Source organism: Grus americana, chromosome 6 (genome assembly GCF_028858705.1).
Source record: "Grus americana isolate bGruAme1 chromosome 6, bGruAme1.mat, whole genome shotgun sequence".
In the NCBI taxonomy this organism is placed as follows: Eukaryota; Metazoa; Chordata; class Aves; order Gruiformes; family Gruidae; genus Grus; species Grus americana.
This window is the reverse complement of record NC_072857.1, coordinates 13,450,614-13,470,758: the sequence shown is the minus strand read 5'-3', so window position 1 is coordinate 13,470,758 and position 20,145 is coordinate 13,450,614. Positions and strand designations below refer to the sequence as shown.

Genomic DNA, 20,145 nt, shown 5'->3' with positions numbered 1-20,145 from the left:
AAAGGAGGAAGAAGGGTTTGCTGCGAGCTAAGAGTCAATGGCAGGATCTTCAGTATTAACCGCTTTTCATTATCACTCTCCTCTTACATTAAATAAAGTCCACACAGCTCCTTCACAGGTCAGCCTGGGAGCAGTAATACCTAGCTAACAGACCTGCAATAGAAATTTTCTTCTTTCAAACCTGGACTATGCAATATGTTTGGAAAGGGGGATGGGGAAATGGCAAGGCTCTGCCCTCTAGCCATTTCCCAAGAGCCCAAAATACTGGAGGCATAATTGCAATTAACTGCTGCTAAGGCTGCCAGCTCAGCAGCAACTAAGCCCTTCCCATGGCTCCTGAGTGAATTCGCTGCGGTGGTTTTCCGAACTGGGAGACCAGACCAGACCCAGCAAGTGAATCCTGCCAATACGCTTCTCCCTTCTTTAAACACCCTCCTTGAGGCCTGAGGGAACAAGGTATCATTAACCTGGAACGAGAAACATCTGCATGCAGCATTAGCTAGAGCACCTGCACATACAAACAAGAGAGAAAACACCTTTTCCCCTCGAGCTAATCCCTGCAAGGGCACCTGCTTTCCCAGCAAACCTTTACACCAGCAGAAACCCAGTTCCCACTCAGTTGCTCACAGTTCAGCAACCCAGACAGATGGTCTCTAACTTGTAATTGTAATCTGCAGACACACAAACCCCCACATGCAGTAGTTTAATCATGTTCTTATGTCTAAAGGGGCAAGGCTGGCAAGCAACCCACCCAGCCTCTCTTCCACAGTGAAGAACCCTTCTCAACAGGAATTTGTGGAGCAGCCTCCATTCTTTTGGGAGTGACTTACAGCTTCATAGAAACATAAGGCAGAAAATGAAGAGTGTGAAAAATAACCAGAGATTTCCTCTCCACTACCGAGTCACCGTGTCTGCCAGCCTACTTCAGTCATGCAGACAGAGGGCTCCCTCCCACTGTCTGGTACAAGCGTTTTCCCAGTACTGGTTCTGTACCTCTCCCTCCAAACTGAGGTGACAATGCTGCAACACCAGGCTCTTGTCCTCAGTCACATCAGAGCAGGCCAAGGAAGCTCCAAACCAGCGTTGTACATGAAAGCTTCAGGCTGCCAGAGCTGTGGTGGGCAGAGACTGCCAGCAGAGCAACAGCAATGTGCCCTAGGAACCAAGCTACCTAATACAACTGCTGGTGAAGCAAACAGGGCAGAAGGAAGGAAGAGCTTCTCTGCACGAAGCAGGAGACAGTGAGAAAGAACCTCTCTTCTGTTTTGGCAAACACTCTTACATCTTCAGGGTACTTTCTCTTCCATTCAGAAGGTAGAAGGGAGGCAGGGTACACTGCAAGTAACCTGCACAACTTTCTGTCTGAGTCCCACAAGGCCTGATTTCTGCAGCTCCAGAAAGATCGAGTGGGGAAGAAAACTTATCAAGTCAAAGGAAGCAGGAGAGTGGTAGAGTCTTACCTCCTGTCTACCCTTGCATTTTGTGTTTTGGTTTTGTTTTGGGGTTTTTTGTTTTTGGTTTGTTTGTTGGTTTTTTTTTTAATTAGAGACCTTCTACTAAAAAGCCTTGGGGAACATTGTATCTGAGAGCAAAGGACTGTTCCAGCTACTAGCAAAAATGAGAACAAGCTCCTACTTGTAAGGGGGGAAGGACATCAGGCAGGAACATATCTCCCAAGGGCTTGTGGCACCTACCTGTCACAGGAACACGTGGCCATCAGGACCAACACAACTGAAACAGGGAGACAGCTCAGTGAGGCCCAGCAGGGAGTATAGCACACAAGGTAAGAGCTGTCAGGGAGGAAGCCATTCTCCCACTGCTCTTTTAGAAGCTCTGTTTGACATCCTGTGAGCTGAGCTTCCAGATCTGCTCTCCACACACTTCACTGGTACCCCAGTGACTAGTGCAGAGGCCAAAGAGTACTAAAATTCACTAGCCCACGACCAGATTTTACCTGTAGGATTTTCCTTGCTACTTTGTCTGTGAACTAGGAACTAAATATCACCTCTGCCTTAATACCTGGTGACTAAAGAACACAACATCAATATTTAAAGCAATCCAATTCCCTTGACAGACAGCAACATATTTGTGCCAAGTTTATTGTTCAAGCAGGTGAAAGCAGCTTGCTTCAATGATGGGTTTAGCCATTTTGTTGGTCTGAAAAGTAATTCCAGATCCTTTTGGATGAAAAGCACTACAGAATTTAAAAATTTATATTAATCTCATCCTTCGAAAATAATTTTCTTTCTTTTGATCTAGCATCAAAGACTTTCAGGATATGTGTATCATTAACTATACCAATCAGAAGAGCAGTGAATGTCCAAACAAACTATTTACAGTATATGTAGGGAAAAACATGCATGAAATATTTCTAAATCAGATCTTGCAAGATCAGGAAGAAGCAGGGGGTTGCTCCTAACAAGCAGGACTTCCAGGAAGTTTTATACACAGAATAATTCTAGTGAAGGCTTTAGACATCGAGCATCAAACAGCATGATCTGCATTGAAGGAGTCCATTAAATGCTCCAACCCAAACTTTCTAGACAGATACAGTCCCTACTGAAAGAAGGCACTACACAAGGCACAGGCCATCACCACAGTCCAAAATCTACCAGGTCTAGAAAAGTACATGAAGACTAACACATGAGGCTCAACTGTCCATAGTGCAGACAGATCACTTATTGCTCATGACTAACAAAAGAGCATCAAAAAATTAGGAGATTGCAGCTCCCCTGGAACAGAACACTTATCTCTCCCCAACTCTGCCCTTGCAGACTCCTGGTGCATGTGTGCAAAGTTGCTTTCACCAGAAAGTTGGAGCTTACTGCATTAAGGAGAATTAGCTGTGCAAGTCAAATGAAGAGTGTATGCTTCTTTTCAAGTTTCCTTTTAATCTTTTGATGCCAGATAAAAGGAAGAAAAATAAGATCCATCTCAGGTATGCAACTGTTCCCAAAATGAGCACTAAACAGCAGAGATTCAAAACAGACAGGCACAAAGATGAAAACAATATCCATATGCAGCTTAAGCATGTCACCCACAAACACTGAACCCGTCAGCTAGAAAGAGAAGATGATCTCATGGCAAAGGACCCCTTCCGAGCCTTACCTAGGTTCAATCCCTGCCAAGTCTCAACCCCCAATTCAAAGGAACAGGATGTACCTCAAGTTCCTGCAAGAATCTGGACCCTACTGCAAGTCCTGGGACAACCAAGTATTTGCTAGTGGGCTCTTTCAAATACCTCATTCTTAGCTCTTCTCTTTGCTACAGAACAGTAACCCTTTTAAATATGATCAGAGCATGACACAGCCACCCTGACAGATCACCCAGCACTGATCCAAGCAAGTAACATTCTGCACAAGGACATCCCTTTGTGATTGAAGCCTTAATTCCAAATCACAAGCCAGGCTGTAGTGTGGGTTAGTCAGCTGCTCTCCTCAGAGACATTTATACCTGTAATAATTCTATTCAAGTCAAAGGAGATTCTAAGTTTCCTCCCAAATAACCAAGAGCAGAATACAGGATGTCAAAATAAGCATGGTCTGGAAGCAGAGGGAACATCCTTCTCAAACCATTGATCTGGGAAGGGCAGAGGAAATGGAAAGGACAAAAGAAAAAAACTGATTGAAAAGAGCACTATCTATCAGCAAGCTACATTAAAGTATACAGCCAGCAGAGACCATGATCTCTTTACTCTATGTTATTTGCACCAATAACAGATTTTTAGAGGCAGAAAGGGTTCATTAGGTCAGTTAATCTGACATCCCATGTAATACAGTTCATGAAATCCAACCAGTTCCTCCTGCACTGAAACCAATTATTTTCTGTGAATAGTGTGTTTCTCCTGGAACAGCATTAGGGCTTAATCTGACTTAAGATCATCAAATTGAATAAACAAAGATGATCAGAACTAAGAATTCTGACCAACTATTTATTTTTTGTTACAGACACAAGCACCGCATACACCACAGTAAAATGCAAAAAGACATAAGAACTTTCCTCATCTGCCAAAAAAGGACCCTCCCACCCCGAGATTCACAGGCAATAGTTTAAGCTTCTGAAATGCACAGGCATTTACGTACTTTCTAGTAAGGACGTGGATCTCTAAAGAGCAAACGTAAACCCACAGGCAAAAGCCTTACTTCCTTCAAGTTATGTTTTATAGGTCCCTAAACAATAATACAAGTTCCACACAGCCCAGAGATCACAGGTGGGAAACCAGTGCACTGCAGTGAGACTGCAAACAACCAGAGGGGGCTTGGGTTGCTCTTGTATTAACTCCTATGGCAGTACAAAAAACAGTAATAGCCCAAGTTTTTGGTTCTTTTTTTTCCATCTTCTATTTTGTAAAAGCTTTATACAAAACAGCATCTTTAAAGATGCTATATTCAGACAATGCCATAGGAAGCCAAAATTTCTGATACAAATTCACATTTAATTGACTATAAAAGACTACCAATGTGGTTTTACTTTAAAACCACCAAAACTATCACAAAGAAATACAGATTCAAGAGCTTCAAATAGGGAGAGTAGGAAAATCATCAATTTTAATCACATACTCTGACTTCTGTAACAAGAGTAAACAAGATTAACTACCCCCCAATTACCTATTATTAAAGGTTAGCCTCAAAGGAATGTCTCCTAGAAAAAAATTTCCGTAAGAAACATAATTCAAATGGAAATTAATCCTTATTAACTTGCACAAAAGTAACACAAGCATAGATGTTATTACAAGTATTTCAAGACTTGAAACTAAAAAAAAAATAAGACAGATCTTTCCCACATTAGCTGTGGTGTTCATTCAAAATTACATCCCATCTCCAGAGAGCATGCACATGGGCATGCTTTAAGCAGCACATTGTGTCAATTTGAGTTTGTCTGACTTTAACAGCAGCAGGATCTGGCTGCTAATTAAGTACCAGATTTCCCATTGTCCCAACCCTACCACACCTTTCCTGATTAAAAAAAGGCAGATTTTAGAGCATTTTTGTTTTAGTTGCTGCTCAGCCAAGTTTGGCTGCAGAGCCATTTTCTGGCATACATTCACTTATCAGAACTGTTGCTCTCACTTGTCACAAGTGCCTTTCTGATCCTTGGAAAGCAATCCCCAATAACACACATTTCCATCCTCCCAGCCTGAAGATGCCAGTCACCTACAATGCTGATAGCCGTGAAAGTAAACAGAAGATAGATAAGCAGGCTCAAGTCACCTCCTTGACCTCCCAGAAGTTTTTCCTGACTCACCTCCCACCCTGATGAACACCATCTCAAAGCCCTGCCCCTCAGCCTCTTCTCCTTGCCTGTGCTTACCTCACCCCAATTAAAGAAGGTACACCAGAACCCATCCTCCTGCTCTGTTCCTCTCAGTTGATTGCCACATGACAGTCACCACTGGACATCTCCCCACAAGGAAAGCAGAGTCTATCCCATTCTCATCCTTCCTCACAGCCCCATCTTTCCTCAGATCAGCAGCTCCCTTCTCCAAGCTCCTGGCTCATGCATATCTGCTCAGACTCTCCGAAGGGCTTTATCCAGGCTTTGTGAACTGCCAGTGTTAACCCATATGCACAACTACTTCTTTGAGACATGGTCATTTGCACAGCTCCCCACGCTTTCTCAGTGTCTCACACATACAAAGCACAGCCTTTGCCCAGCAGTGTCCAAGGGCTGCGGCTGCACCAAATGAGCCCCTTTGGGAACATAAAAACAGCAGGACCAGCCCAGCCACCCCTTCGTGCCTAGTCCTGGAATTATACTGGCATTGGACCAAAGATCTGGGGATCATCATAAAACGCACTCCTGAAAACTATTTGTGATAAATTTGGAAATTGTTAAAAACACACAACACATAGAAGCCTGGAGTACCTGCAGAGTATCAGCACGTACTCCAACAATTCACTCTGCTCTCTAAATCAACTTTCCTTTCATCTCATTTTCCTTCTTTATGTTCATTGGAAGGACTGGGGAAGCCATGAGACCCACATTACCTAGACTACTTCACTAATACATCATGAGAAACCTGATTTCCACAGATGAAAGGCAGCAAGCCACCCTCACACCACCTTTCACATGACTTAGTTTTATAACAGAGCTACCACCTAGAAAAGTAACCAACTCTTGTTCTTAAGTGTTTGTCCAGCTACAGCACACCTCTGCTACAATTCCCATGCACTACTTCCTCCTGAAAACAGCCACCAGAAAACTCTTTGAAAGATGCCTGTAAGATAGCCTTCAATTATCATCAGCCCCAGATACCTCAGTGATGGGTGAACAGCTGAGAAGAGGCCATATTAGTACTAAATACTCAGTTACAACCTCTCTCTGCCTAGGGCCTAGGAACTTGAAGGATACTTTTCAAGTTATTAAGTCTCTAACCTTGCAGTATTTCACACAGCAGACTTAAAATCCAGCCTTTCCCATTTGTCCTAAACAGATAGAAGTTCTCACATGGTTCTCAGAAACTCACCTTTTTGTTATTACATATCTTTTCCCTTCCAGCTTTCCCAAATATTTCAGCTCTGTCACATTTATATCACTACTGCTGTAGAGAGAATTGTCTTACCCTGGTACATTAGCTAGGATGATCCTCTTCATCTCTCTACCTTAAAAGCACTGTCATTTGGCCCAAGATGTCAGCTCCTGCCTTCCCATTCATCTGCAGTGCCAGTTCCCATCATACCACCTCTAGGTTCAAGATTTCAAACAAGAACCACTGCACTTTTCTCCATACACATCCTCCTGCTTGGCAAAAGTTTCTCATTAATTGTGAGCTAGCTTACTAGAACAGGAAATTCCAGAAGGAAATGGATGAAACTGCATGGAGAGAACGGGATTCCAGCAACAAGAAGAAAGAAGCAGAGCTCTTTAAAGGCAACAAGAAAGCTCAGAACTTGACAGGGACTGGCGCTGGTAGAGTCTTTCACAAGCAGATTTATTCACATAACTTATTCACAGTCCAGCAACATCATACAGGCAACAACCTTCCAAAGACCTAAAGGGACAGAAGGTAGAAGAGGCAGACAGTAGACTACCAGGAAAGCCACCTGTGCAGGCCTGGAAGAAAAGCTTTAGCCAGACAGACAAAAGAAAAACAAATACTCCAATCTGTAAAAGCAGGTACCTCCTAAAACCTGAGTGCAGTTTCAGCTTTCCATACAACATCCAATGATTGCGAGAGGAATTCCTTTTGGAGGTCAAGCGGTTTAGCCATGCACATAGCAGCAGCACATCAGTGGCACCCTTCGCTCCTCAGGATATGACACTGCAGTGCTCCTCTGAAAGCCTCAGAGTTAAACAAGGTACACAACTACCTTCTCCAGGGGCTTAATTTAAAAAGTGAGGAGTGTACCTCAGCATCTGCCTTGAGGATCATTCTGTCCACAGCACTCTAAACAGACAAGAACATGCACAGATACATTGTTTATTGAGGAGTATTGGTGTAAGTTGGTGTAACAGGGCTGACTCCATCAGCTATGAGCAAATGGGATTCCCTCCAAAACTCAAGTACACTGTTTCTTTATTCCAATGTGAAATCTCAAGTTGTCCATATTTATAAAGCTATTACAGAAACTGGGTTCTTAACATGTCTGGCTCCATCAGAAAGCTTTGGTGATGGGTGTACTTCATTAAAGCCTGTAACATTCAGCTTTAAACAGCACTGAACAAGTGGCATCCCCTTTATTTGAGCTCCCAATAGTGAGACAAAGTCCTCCAAAACTGTTAAAAGCAGACATTTGTTCCACGTCACTGCATAAGCAGTGATGCCTCCATTTGCGGTAAGATTTCCAATTAGACCCAACATGACTATGTCACTTGATATTAGTCAAATGGAATCACGACAATAAAGGCAAAAATACTGTCTTTTAATGGAATGTAGTTCTAACAGACAAAGAACTAAGACAATTAGCAGAAAGAGCTGATTTCTAACATACAATTCACAGTAAATGCAGACATTACTCAAACATTGTAATTTCAGAATACACTGAGTAGAAGCAACTTTAGGTTTTCCATTTGCTATTATCAGATTCTCAACCACCAGCTGACTGGCACGAACACTGTTACCTCTGGCAAGGTGGTAACACCACAGTTAACCCTGCAATGCTTCCACAGCCCAGAAGAGATCCTGCCACCCTTCGCACTTCTGTGCGCATCCTGCCTGTATGAGCAGAGCCAGCCACAAGAAGGGTAGGGCAGGATGGGGCTCTGTTACCTAGTTTCTCATTGTTTCCACAAGCTTCTCACAAAAAAGCTACTTTTGGAGATGAAAAAGGAAATTTTCATGCCTAGTAATGCTTTCTCACACTTAATTCAGGGCCCAATCCTACACATTCTTTCCTCTGGCTAAACTCCCAGCCATGCTATAAAAAAAATTATCTTGCTTTCCACGCTCTGATAACTGGGACTCTTTGCTCTGATTCTTGAATACTCAAACGTTGCTTTGTTTTAAAGTTTCATATTTGGCACAAAAGCAATACCAAATGAGGAACATAGCAGGTTTTATCTAGTCAAAAAAAAGATCTGATCTGGGAAGAAAGTAATGAACAATTCGTGGGAAGTAACATTCACTTGGAGAAAATCAGAGACCACGTCTCCACTGTGTTTCACACCTTCCCTCCTGCATTTAATGACACGGCCACAAAGCAGACAACACATGGGATACAAATACATGAGCCAACTTTATACAAACTCACACATAGCACAGTCTGGCCATAAGAAACCTGGAGCTCTGAGCGAAACAAGCAGCAGGACAAATCCGACTGTGCTGAGCCTCAACTAGATTGTCACTGGTACCTTGGGTGGCTCATCTTAGAGTCAGCTCACATATCTTTAAGACAAACTGCTATGCTGTCATCACTGGCATTTCAAAAGCATATTTATGGGAGTTGATTCACACAGGCACTTCTGGCACTGGGATACTTAACACTTACGTGCTAATAAATTTTGTTAGAAAACAAATAAGAAAGAATTTTTAAGGCTTTGACTGTAAAAAATGATGTGGTGGATGGAACTATATGAGCCCAATGGCCCTTGCAACCTGAACTACCCTGTGATCCTATGAGTTGATCCTACTACCATACAGGAAATCTTATCTTTCAGTCTCAAAATGCAACTGCTGCAAAAAGAGGGCTGCCAGAGCCAGAATCACATATCTGAAAGAAAAAGTATCCCTGCACCAGACTGCCCAGTCTAGTGGGCTGGTTTTCCAAAAACTAACAAAGGTACACTTAACGCTAAGAACACACTGGAAGGTTAAAAAAAACCCCATATTTTTATTACTATATATCAGTTATTTTTCAGTCTTGTTTTTAAGGAAGAGATTGTTAAATTTTTCATCTATCATTCATATATTCTTCCCTCTCCTCATAACTTCTGAATTCTTTAACCAATTTTAGCAAACTTCAACCTAACATGGTAGAGAAAATAGAGATCCCGAAGATATTATGCTCTTACAAATATAGTAACCAAGCAAAAGAACTTCCATTAAAAGACAGACTTCAGCATGAGGAAAACCACAGCATCAGACACCAGCAAATCTACATAGAGAAAGCCAAAGGAAATGAGGCTTCATAAAACTCTGCTTACAAAATTACTTAATTAAAACTAGACAAAGTCAGAGGCAACTAGACCTCACTGCCAGCAGAATTATCAGTAGCTGATTTTTCATGCTGAAGTTCAAAGGGTGAGACAAGAATGACTTTCAAGATGACTTCAAGAAATATCCCACAAAGACGACATGGAAGAGTGTACATAACATTAGCTGAGAAGATAATGGGGGAGAGTCCCACAAACCTGGGGGCTGATGAATATTTCTTTTGGCATCAAGTGGATCAAACTCCACTGAGCCATTTACAGACCAGCAAAAAAAAAAAAAAAAAAATCAAGATGCCTGTAAACCCACCACTGTCAACTAACCTCCAATTCTGGCAACGATCCTCAGGCAGGAGTCACCATGTCATGGAAAATAAGGATTCTCCCTACTCACCTTGCTACCTACTAAACACAAGGGGAGCTGGACCACACATGCATATGAGCAACCACTAATTCTAATCCAGATAGCAGGCACATGATCCTCAGGCAGAGCAGGAACAGCCTCTGCAAGTCACTTCAGGATTTCTGAGGACCAAAACCAGTATACTTTCAGGCACAGTATTATACCTATTCTACTGTACAAAGGAATGAAATGAACTTTCCCTATCATTGTGCATAATCCTGTTATTCTATATAAACTATTCAAAATCATCACAAGATCTATCCTAACACCAAATAGATGTCTTATCATTATCTATTCCTCTCCAAGAGTTTGCGGGTCCCTCAATGTTCTTGCTGTAGGCAACTTTCATCTCACATCCAGCCTAAATTTACTCACAGCCAGTTTATACCCGTTCGTTCTTGTGCTAACCTTGCCCTTTAGCTCTAATAGTTCTTTCCCCTCCCTGATGTTCACCCCTCTGATGTATTTATAGACAGCAGTCGTATTCCCTCTCAGCCTTCATACTGTAAACTAAACAAGCCAACCTTTTAGTCTCATCTGGTTAGGCAGGCTCTCCAGTCCCCTGAACACCACACTAGCCCTTCCCTGCACCTGTTCCAGCTTGAATTCCTTCCTTGCAGATGGGCAACTAGAACTGTACAACACATGCCACGGAAGGGCCCAACAAGGCACTGTACAATAGCATTAGTACACCCTTATCCCCAGGGAAGTAAATCCCCAATAATCTGCCTTTTCCACCAATGCATCAGCTGTGACGTTCAGCCTGCAGTCAAGTAATACACCCAAGGTTTCCCAAGCACTAGCAAACTGTGTCAGACCTCTGAATAAACCCTAGCGACAACCACTGAAGTGCTGCAACTGAAACTCTACACCAGCATTAAAGGAATAGCTTTATCCTCTCAATTTAGTAACCGCAATGATTCAGTCTGTTGTGTGTTGACCAGACTCCCAGTCCCAGACAAGAGCCTTGCCAATATTGAGGCGGCCACACTACCAAGCACCCAAGAGAAAATGGCTTTGAAAAAAAAAAAAAAAACCCCATAAACAACACCCTTGCCCTGAGTCAGCCCCAGCATTAAAAATCCTATAGAAATGTAATAAAAATTTGGTCAGAAAGCAAAATCAGGGGCTCAAATCTCTACAAGCCAGAAGGATGTACAAGGGAGACCTTACTTTCTATCCCATTTTTCTACTGATCTCTCACCATCCACCAAGACATGGGATACCAAGTGAGACAGACCTTGCGTGTGCCACTATGGAAACAAACTTCTGTCCTATTTATTTCAACATTGGGTCTCCACTCTTCACAATCCCTCGGGATCCTGTAGGTTCTCACTATTCATATTTGATTTCATAATACCTTGGTAAACAACTGAAAGATACTGTTGTCTGGTAGACTCAGGCTCACAAACTCTGTGTTTGTTTTATGCAACCAGTAGCACGTAGACATTGTACACAAAACAACCAGAAAGTATTACTACTCCACTACAGTTCTTCCCGCCCCAGCTGGAAAAGAAGAACCCTTCCAGCTACAACTAGTCATTATTACCTTTTAAGTGTTAAGAAAAAGCCACAGGAAAACTTTAAAATGCTGACTTGCTACAGCAGTTAATTTTTTTCCTATCCTGAATAAGAAGGACTGAAGCAAGTTTAAATTTCATCTAGCCCAGCTGCTACAGATCTATTCTGCACTGCATCCTCTATGGCACTCCCCATACTGCTGATACCAAATAGATAAGAGCTGCACCATAATCCGATCAAATTATCATACAGAGCACTAAGTGTTGGAAAGGCAGGCCCAGCTACTAGAGCCACAGAAAAAAACAACTGATCAGCTGGACTGGGAATGAACATCAATGCCTACCGGAAATTGGATATCCTGGAGCCAAAACTCTGCTCTTTTGTAAGTTTAAGGCAGGAAAACCCACCTATTAGAAGCATGCCAGCACAGGAGCCTAAAAATTAAGGACTGGACACATTCTGCAAATGCAGTTCAAGCCCGACGAGTCTCCAGCACCTCCTAAAATTCCTCTTGTGTGGGGAGAAGAGCTGTAGTCAGAAGTTTTTTCCAAGATACCTTTTGCAATCTGGGCATACACAAGGAATAGGCTTTACTTTGCAAGTCCAGATCTCAAGATCACTCTTCCTCCATAGTCCATTCCTCTTCTTTTTTGGGTATCAAAACTAATTCAATTCATTTTTATTAGCAATTACAGCTTCATAGTAAAGAGGTTTTCAGGGATGAAACTGCTAAATGAATGTATATATTACTGATCCTCATGTACCCCTCAGCATTCCAAAACTCACCAGCTAACAGCAGCTGCTTAAAAACCCTTTACAAGTCTCTTTCCTCCCCAGATGGTGAAGTCTTTTTTCCCCTGTGCATTAAATACTCAACAAAACACGCTTACCAAATTATCATATCAACCCATAACCATGGGTGATAATTATTTCTTAAATCAGGATTTCTTCCACCGAATTTCAACCAAAATAAACATGGTATAGAGAACAAATGTTTGCTTATAGTGAACAACCATTCATCAGCTTAAGTAACTCTAATAGATGCCACTTTAAACTAAGCCTGCACCATCTGTTCTACCCCTCAATTAGAGAAGCCAAAAAAAATTATTCAATACACAGTTTAAGAAAGCTAGCTAATTTATGTAAGTTTTATTTCTCTTCAGCTCAGTGAAGCATACTGTTGTAATGCTTGATATTCAGACACAGATCAGAATGGAAGGCTGTTTTCTCTAACAGAATTAGTAGTTTTGTCAGGGGAAATAAAACTCCCTGCAATATTTTGCCAGATAAAAAAATTTCTCTGTAAGATCTCACCATAATTTTTTTTTTTTTAAAGAGTGTGATGTCTCTAAGTAACAAAATCAACTAGGAGCTAAACAAGTCAAATCTGAAGTCCTGCACACATGCACACAAACAAAGCTCAGAACACAGCCCTCCACAGCTCACGCCCTGACAGACTGGGTCTACCAGCACAAGTGTTGCGGGTTCAGCCAGGAGGCCTTCGCAAGTGGGTGTCAGCCACCAGGGTCTGTTAACCATGTGAGTTCCTAACCCCCCCTTCCGTAGGCAAAGCCCAGCCCTGCGAGCTGCTGGGCACAGAGCCTCACACAGATCAAGCTGCGGTGGGGCAAAGGGATCATCCCATGCAAGGGCGAGATGCTCTCCTTGGCAAGCACAGCCTGTGCAGTGAGAGTAGCACAGCGTCAAAAAATCACTACTTGCCAAAGTGCAGGAAAAAACCAAAGTGTTTCATCCAGTTCCTTACTGCAAACCCCCGTCTGGTTTCATTTCAAACTGGCCTCTCCTAACACCAACATGAGGAAACATTGAGTAGAACTTCTCTTCAATTTGATGGACCTGCTTGAAGGCTCTGTCACCACCAAATCTCTGCGCTGAGTTCACTCTTGGGTGTTGCTAGTCAAAACTAAGCCAGCAATACCAAAAGCACTTCCAGTGTAAACAACTCCAGCACAGACCACACATCACAGTGAGGAGAAAGGTGCAAGAGACCTCATCCAGTACAATACTCCCCTGTTGTGGGGAAGCAGGCAAGCGAAGGTCATTGCCAAACACCCCCAGTTCACCTCTAGGGATATCAGGCTGGTAGAAAACCACTTTAATATCCTGGGCATATTCCTTTACGCTACATCTCAAAGTGACACATCAATGGCACATCATAGTCTGGATACTGAGAAAGGCACATGGGCCACAGATAAGTCAGGAGATCCTGCCTACTTAGCAGCATTACTAAAAACTGCCACAAACAGCTCAAAGTGAGATTGTTCACCAGGGAATTACTGATGATTTCAGCTCTCTCCCCTTCCTATAGAATTGTGAAGCTGAGAGAACATGCTGAAGCCCATGACATTACTGCATTGTTCTGCTACACATCTCAAGGCAGACCGCTCAGTGCAGGCCCTAGTTATTGTTCAGGGACTCAAAGTTCTGCAAAATAACTCTTTTTATTCACTTAGCAGGGGAAGAAATGGAGTCCAGCAGAACCGCCATCCTGAAGCAGCACAGGCCAAACAAACAAAGCACACGAAGAAACAGAGCAGAGGCAGGATTCCCTTTCAGTCTGTAGCATCCTACAATATCTTCCCCAGCCCAATCTCACTAGTGTGCCCCACAGCTCCCAGTGCCCATGCAAACATAGGCTGGCTGCTCTAAGTAACTGAGCTCCAGAGAGGAAGAGCAGCTCTCAGAGAGAAATCATCTTTTCACCCTGCAGCATGCTTCTGTCTTCCATCTAAGTAGAAGTACTTCTGGGAAAACGAAGGGCAGTCAATGCCTGTTGGGCAGTTCAAGCACGCTCCTGGCAAGCATAGATACACAAATGACCTTGCACTGCACCTCAGTGCCTTGCTTCATAGAACAACCCTCATGCTTCCTTGACTTGAAAAGCATCCTGAACTATTCAGTGCTTTCTGCACCCAAGGCAGCTGCCTGTTATGAAGCAGAGATTAGTGACCAGGTCACAAGGCCATTTGTTACAAGAGTTTGAGTGCTGTTGGAAGTGTTTTAGGTATCACTCTGTTCACACGTGCTTTTACAGAGTTGGACAGCACCAAGGAAAGAGAAGCATCTCTTCCTCCTCTGTCATTGCTTTTTTGCTGCATCACTTGGAAGAGAAGACTGTATTGTCTCCAATCGCAGTGCTGAGGTCAAGGACTTCACAAAACAGTGTCAGGTTAAAATAGAAACAATGTACAAAAGCCACCAAAGCCTAAAAATGTCAATGATGGTGTATTGGGTTTGCACAGCAAGGTTCTGGTAGCAGGGGGAACTACAGGGGTGGCTTTTGTAAGAAGTCACTAGAAGCTTCCCATGTCTGACAGAGCCTATACCAGCTGGCTCTAAGACGGACCCCACCACTGCCCAAGACCGAGCCCATCAGCAACGGTGATGGCATCTCTGGAGTAATGTATTTAAAAAGGGGAAAAAAACACCCACACAACACCAATTGCAGTGGGCAAGAGTTGTGAGAGGAACAACTCTGCGGACACCCAGGTCAGAGAAGGAGGACAGGGAGGAGGTGCTCCAGGCACCAGAGCACAGATTCCCCTGCAGCCCCTGAGAAGACCACGATGAGGCAGGCTGTGCCCCTGCAGCCCATGGAGGTTGATGGTGGAGCAGAGATTCCACCTGCCGCCTGTGGAGGACCCCATGCTGGGGCAGGCAGATGCCCGAAGGAGACTGTGACCCTGTGGGAAGCCCAAGCTGGAGCAGGCTCCTGGCAGGACCTGTGGCTCCATGGAGAGAGGAGCCCATGCTGGAGCGGGTTTGCTGGCAGGACTTGTGACCCCATGGGGGACCCACGCTGGAGCACTCTGTTCCTGAAGGACTGCACCTCGTGGAAGGGTCCCACACTGGAGCAGTTCATGAAGAACTGCAGCCTGTGGGAAGGACTCATGTTGGAGAAGTTTGTGGAGGACTGTCTCCCAGGGGAGGGACTCCACACTGGAGCAGGGGAAGAGTGTGAGGAGTCCTCCCCTGAGGAGGAAGGAGCAGCAGAGACAATGTGTGATGAACTGACCACAACCCCCACGAGCCTTTCATTATATTCTCTGCTCCATCCAGAAGGGGAGTGATAGAGCAGCTTTGGTGGGCACCTGGCGTCCAACCAGGGTCAACCCACCACAGAAGGTCACAACTTACATAGCTCAAACTCGTATGCCAATGAGGGAGACAGCTTGAGCCCTCCCTGTAGTAAAGGCATAGTCATTTCACCATCAACTGACGCTCCCTTTTAATCCGAACTGAACTGGATTGCATCAGAGATGTCACTTCCCTTTTGTTCGCTGATGTTTCCTCAGTGATAATATATAAGTACAAGTGTTTAGTTAGAGTCCTAGACAGGCAGGAGCCATGAATCAACTGGATGCTCTCCGAAGATAATGGGTCTGTTATCCAAACCCAGCCTAATTCTGAGCACACGCTTTATCACCAAAGTGTTAGGAAATTTCAGATCATGCAGATGATCTCAATCTTTGTTTTAAGCTCATACTTTTTCAAATGAAGGGAGCGAGGTGAGCAGAGAAACAGACTGCAAATACAACGGCTTTTTCAACCGTGACCAAACAACTGCAGTTTAGCTCTCCAGATGGCAATTCTAGGGCAGTGATGCTTGGCCTTTCACTCTCAGGTTTGTTACACTAATCCATGAACTGGATCAGATGACACCAGCTACCCTGCTCTCCCTCACACCAGACAGAGCTGAGCTTCCGAACCCCCACCCCACAAGCAGTCAAAAAGAAAGGTACAAAAACATAGACCCTAACCCAAAAGGAAGAGATTGGCATATGATAATGCATGAAGCCTTGGCTGGATATTGAAGCAGACCTCACTACACCACTAACCTTCAGGTAGCCAGCTTGCCCCACTCAAAGGTTTCACATCCTGTATTATACTCATTCACTGACAAAACACTCTCCAGACATCTGAGATGTGTCTCTGTTATGCTTACAACTTAAACACATCAAACGCTATCTACAGAACATGCACGTTAATGAACAGCCAGCTCAGCAGCATGAGTGCTGGAACAGAGTCACTGCAGTACAAAAGTGCCACCAGTTTGTTACTGGAGAATGAATGCCACAGTGAACACTGTTTAGTTCAACAGACAAAAGACTGGGAAGGGGGGTGGAAGAGAGACAGAAGTTATCCACATCACTTCATAAAATCCCCGCGCATTTCATAACAATTTCAAGTTTACTGTGCTTGGATTACCTTTCCACTGAGAAGCATGCAAGTCTGTAAGAGAGAGTCAGTTAGCAAGAAAAGGGGAATAAGAACATGCAATGCTCTCAGAAAATTATATGCACACCATTTGTTCGTGACAGCAAACTAAGATTTCTTCATGTGCTCTGCCAGAATGGATCCTCTATTGAGACTGTATTGTCTTTGGTGGTTTGTTGGTTGGTTGCTTTTTTTTGTTCCTACATGCCAAACAGCTTCTACCACAGCTGCTTGTTGACAAAAATGAAGAGAAAAATGCAGCTTTGCAGAACACATTGACCAATACATTGCAATCTCACAACCACTTCTCAAAGTTTCTGTTAAAAACAGTTTCAATTAATCTGAAGATAATGAGCTCCAGAGCACTTACAACCTATACAGCTAGTCCCTCCTTCACTTCTACGGGAAAGAACTCCAGTACAACTTTCAGTTAATTATCTTCAGGCTCAGCTCTGTAGGAACTTTAACTCTCAGATTTTTCTGGACTTATCAGAACGAAACAAAGTTTCCTATTACATCCAACAGCTTAAGTACCCTACTAGATTTGTCAGAGTGAAGGGACCAGGACAGAGGTTTCCAAAGCCACAGCTGAGAACCCCTCCCCATCCCCACAGTACATGGGAGTGGTAGGACTTCCTCACTAAGACCTGTAGGGAGATAAAAACAACTTGGCAGGGATAACAGGGCAGTGGAGTTCCATGTCCTATCAATTCACTGCAACACTGTCAAACTCAACAGAACATGTGCACACACACTCTACCCTTCCTGAGCTAAGCGCAGTAGATCAATTGTACTTAAGCTGCCCACAGAAAATAGGAAAAAAAAAAAAGGGCTAGGAAGATTTAATGACAGTGAAAAACACTGCTGTTTATATATGCCTTTTGCAGTTTTATAAACTTTTTTAATATGGTATTAAATCATCAACATTGCTAACTACTGGGATGATCAAAGCATGCCACCAGCTAACAAGATACACAAAGAAACCAGGCTATCACAAAGCATGAACACCAAATGTAAATCCATTTATTAAAACTCCATTTACTGAATTCTTACTGCCCTGAGTCCTCAATATTGTATAAGCTATCAACTACCAAGAAACAGGTCAAGAATGGTTGATCTAGCATAATTATCAGCTTACAGAACAGTATAATAGAACACCTACTATACAACTTTCACTTAGATCAAGACATTGAAACTTCTGACTGTAATCACATTCCATCTGATAACTCTTACCTTATAATTGCTGGAATTTACCCAAGAAGTGGCCAGTCCATCAACCATTTTATCCAGCATAGTCTGATCATGTTCAAGATCAGCTGACTTCTGTTTATCTGAGAAGTAATCTATCAATTCCTGGCCAACCTGAAGTCTCTTTCCAACATCCTTCTGCAGCACCTGCGCTAAGCAGTACTCCATACTGGGTTCCATGGTGTCTTAGAAATACAGCACCAGCAAGAAAACTAGAGGGCAGTCGGTCTGAAAAAATCCCTCTATAAACGTACGCAGGAGGTCGCCTCTTTGTTCGATGAAGGTTACTGAGGATCTGGGTTTCAAAGATGCAATTCTGAGAATGGCAACAATGCACCATGTGTGTGTGAACAGCAGCTGGCAGGATATTAAAAGTCCAATTTAAATAACTAGTAATAGACGAAGCAACGAGCTGTGCTGTACTGTTGAGTCTGCAATAATTCCCAATTCAGCAGTCCATTCTGAAAGAAATTAAGAACAGTATTATAGGTTAAATTAAGACTGGAGCAAAAAAAGATCGAAAGCATGTCACAAAATAGGTTATTCATATACAGCTGCGAAGCTGTGATAAGCTGGATATGAGCAGCATTGTTCTATTTTAAGGAATCAGACAAGGTAGGTCAGGACAAAAAGCTTTGGTTATTCTTTACAATAGCAGTTACCCATCAGTTCCCTAGAAGTTTTAAGCCCCAGATTTACTGTCTGTCACTAAGTAAGAGATGATTAGTAATCAATAATATTGCAACTACCACCATCACCATCCACTCACACAAAAGTAGAGACAAAATCCTTAAGCTAGTCACCAGGAAAATGCATCTGCTTTAAGAAGTGAAAGCAGGAAGACGTCTGGATCCTGTTTTGACTGTTGGCTGTCAGGAATCAATGCCATCAGCTGGCCAGCAAGATACAGCACTAACACTGGTGAGCAGTTTTCAAAAACTAGGTCCTCAAGCTGTTTCCAGGCTGAACCCTGTTATATCCCAACTACACATGCCCAGGAAACAGCACGGGCCTAGTGCAATAGTGTAAACACACAGTTCAACCAACTGTACCTGTGGTGTCCTGAGAACCAAGGCCACACACAAGAAAGCCCAGGCCAAACTTTGCTGCCACTCAGAGGCACAGCATCATGTGTGAAGTAAGCTTTCGGCTCATGCGTAAAAAAAAAAAAAAAAAAAAAAAAGCAGATGTATGTCCAGGTATGTTCCTCAACCCTAGAAACTCTCCTAAGGACTTCATTAAGGACCCAGCTGCAGCTTTTTTGTCTCTCCATCTGCAGCCAAACAAATCCCTCCAGGCAGCCAGGAGCAGACCTCAGGCCTGTCCTCCACCATCCCACAGACCAAGGCTCCCAGCATCACCATACTGCGTCCTGAAGCACTCCCTCATCACAGGTTAGCTCTTTTAGGAGGGGGTGATAAAAATCCAGAGTGTCTTTTTGTTTCCTGTCTAATAATATCTAAAGCTAGAAATCTGCCCTACTTTTTCAACCAGCATGAGGAAAGCAGGTCAAGCTCAGAGCAAGGGAAGAGGCTGTGGAGCAGACACCTGGTTTGATAAACAACTGGAAGGAAGCTGGAGGCACAAGTTCACCAATTGGAAGCACTGGGGCAGCAAATCTAAATACCTTCTGTTTGAGCAAATAAGGCCTTCGCAAAAGTCTTAATAAAACAAAGTAGATCTGACAGCAGATGAGATGCACACAAGAACCCCAGCCTGAGAACAAAAGCACACCTTGCACAGCAGACTATTTCAGTTCATTATCTCACCTCCATCCTCCTTGGCCAGACTTACAAACCACCACATCTTACCAACACCAAACACAGCATCTAGAGGCAGCACAGAGGCTTGTGGTCTTGAGCTTCCCCATCCTTACAAGTGCTGCCAGCCACGTCCCAGCTGCCTGCACTGGCTGCACTGTTTATTCATCAGGCAGGAGGCATTGCCAGAGAGCAGGTCCCTGTGTTCCAGGCAGCCAGTTCAAATCCCGCTGGCTGACAGCAATCAAAACTGGTTCTGTACATCCAAATTGCAAATCCTACCATCAGCCAGAAGGGACTGTGTGTGCCTGTAGACTAAACTCCCTCCTCACCAGCAAAACCTTACCCTCCAGAGCAGCAAGGAAGCATTCGCTGCAACTGCACACA

At 43.5% G+C, this 20,145-nt stretch overlaps 1 protein-coding gene across 3 annotated transcripts in view; it reads right to left on the bottom strand.

The window, feature by feature from the left end:
* The window catches only part of CLASP1 (cytoplasmic linker associated protein 1), a 183,794-nt gene that overhangs the window by 150,847 nt on the left and 12,802 nt on the right, over positions 1 to 20,145 (bottom strand). For all 3 annotated transcript variants that reach the window (XM_054829143.1, XM_054829144.1, XM_054829145.1), the window contains exon 2: positions 17,984 to 18,459. In XM_054829143.1, coding sequence (XP_054685118.1) covers positions 17,984 to 18,178 — 195 coding nt within the window. In that variant the 5' untranslated portion in view covers positions 18,179 to 18,459. The remainder of the gene's footprint in view (positions 1 to 17,983; positions 18,460 to 20,145) is intronic.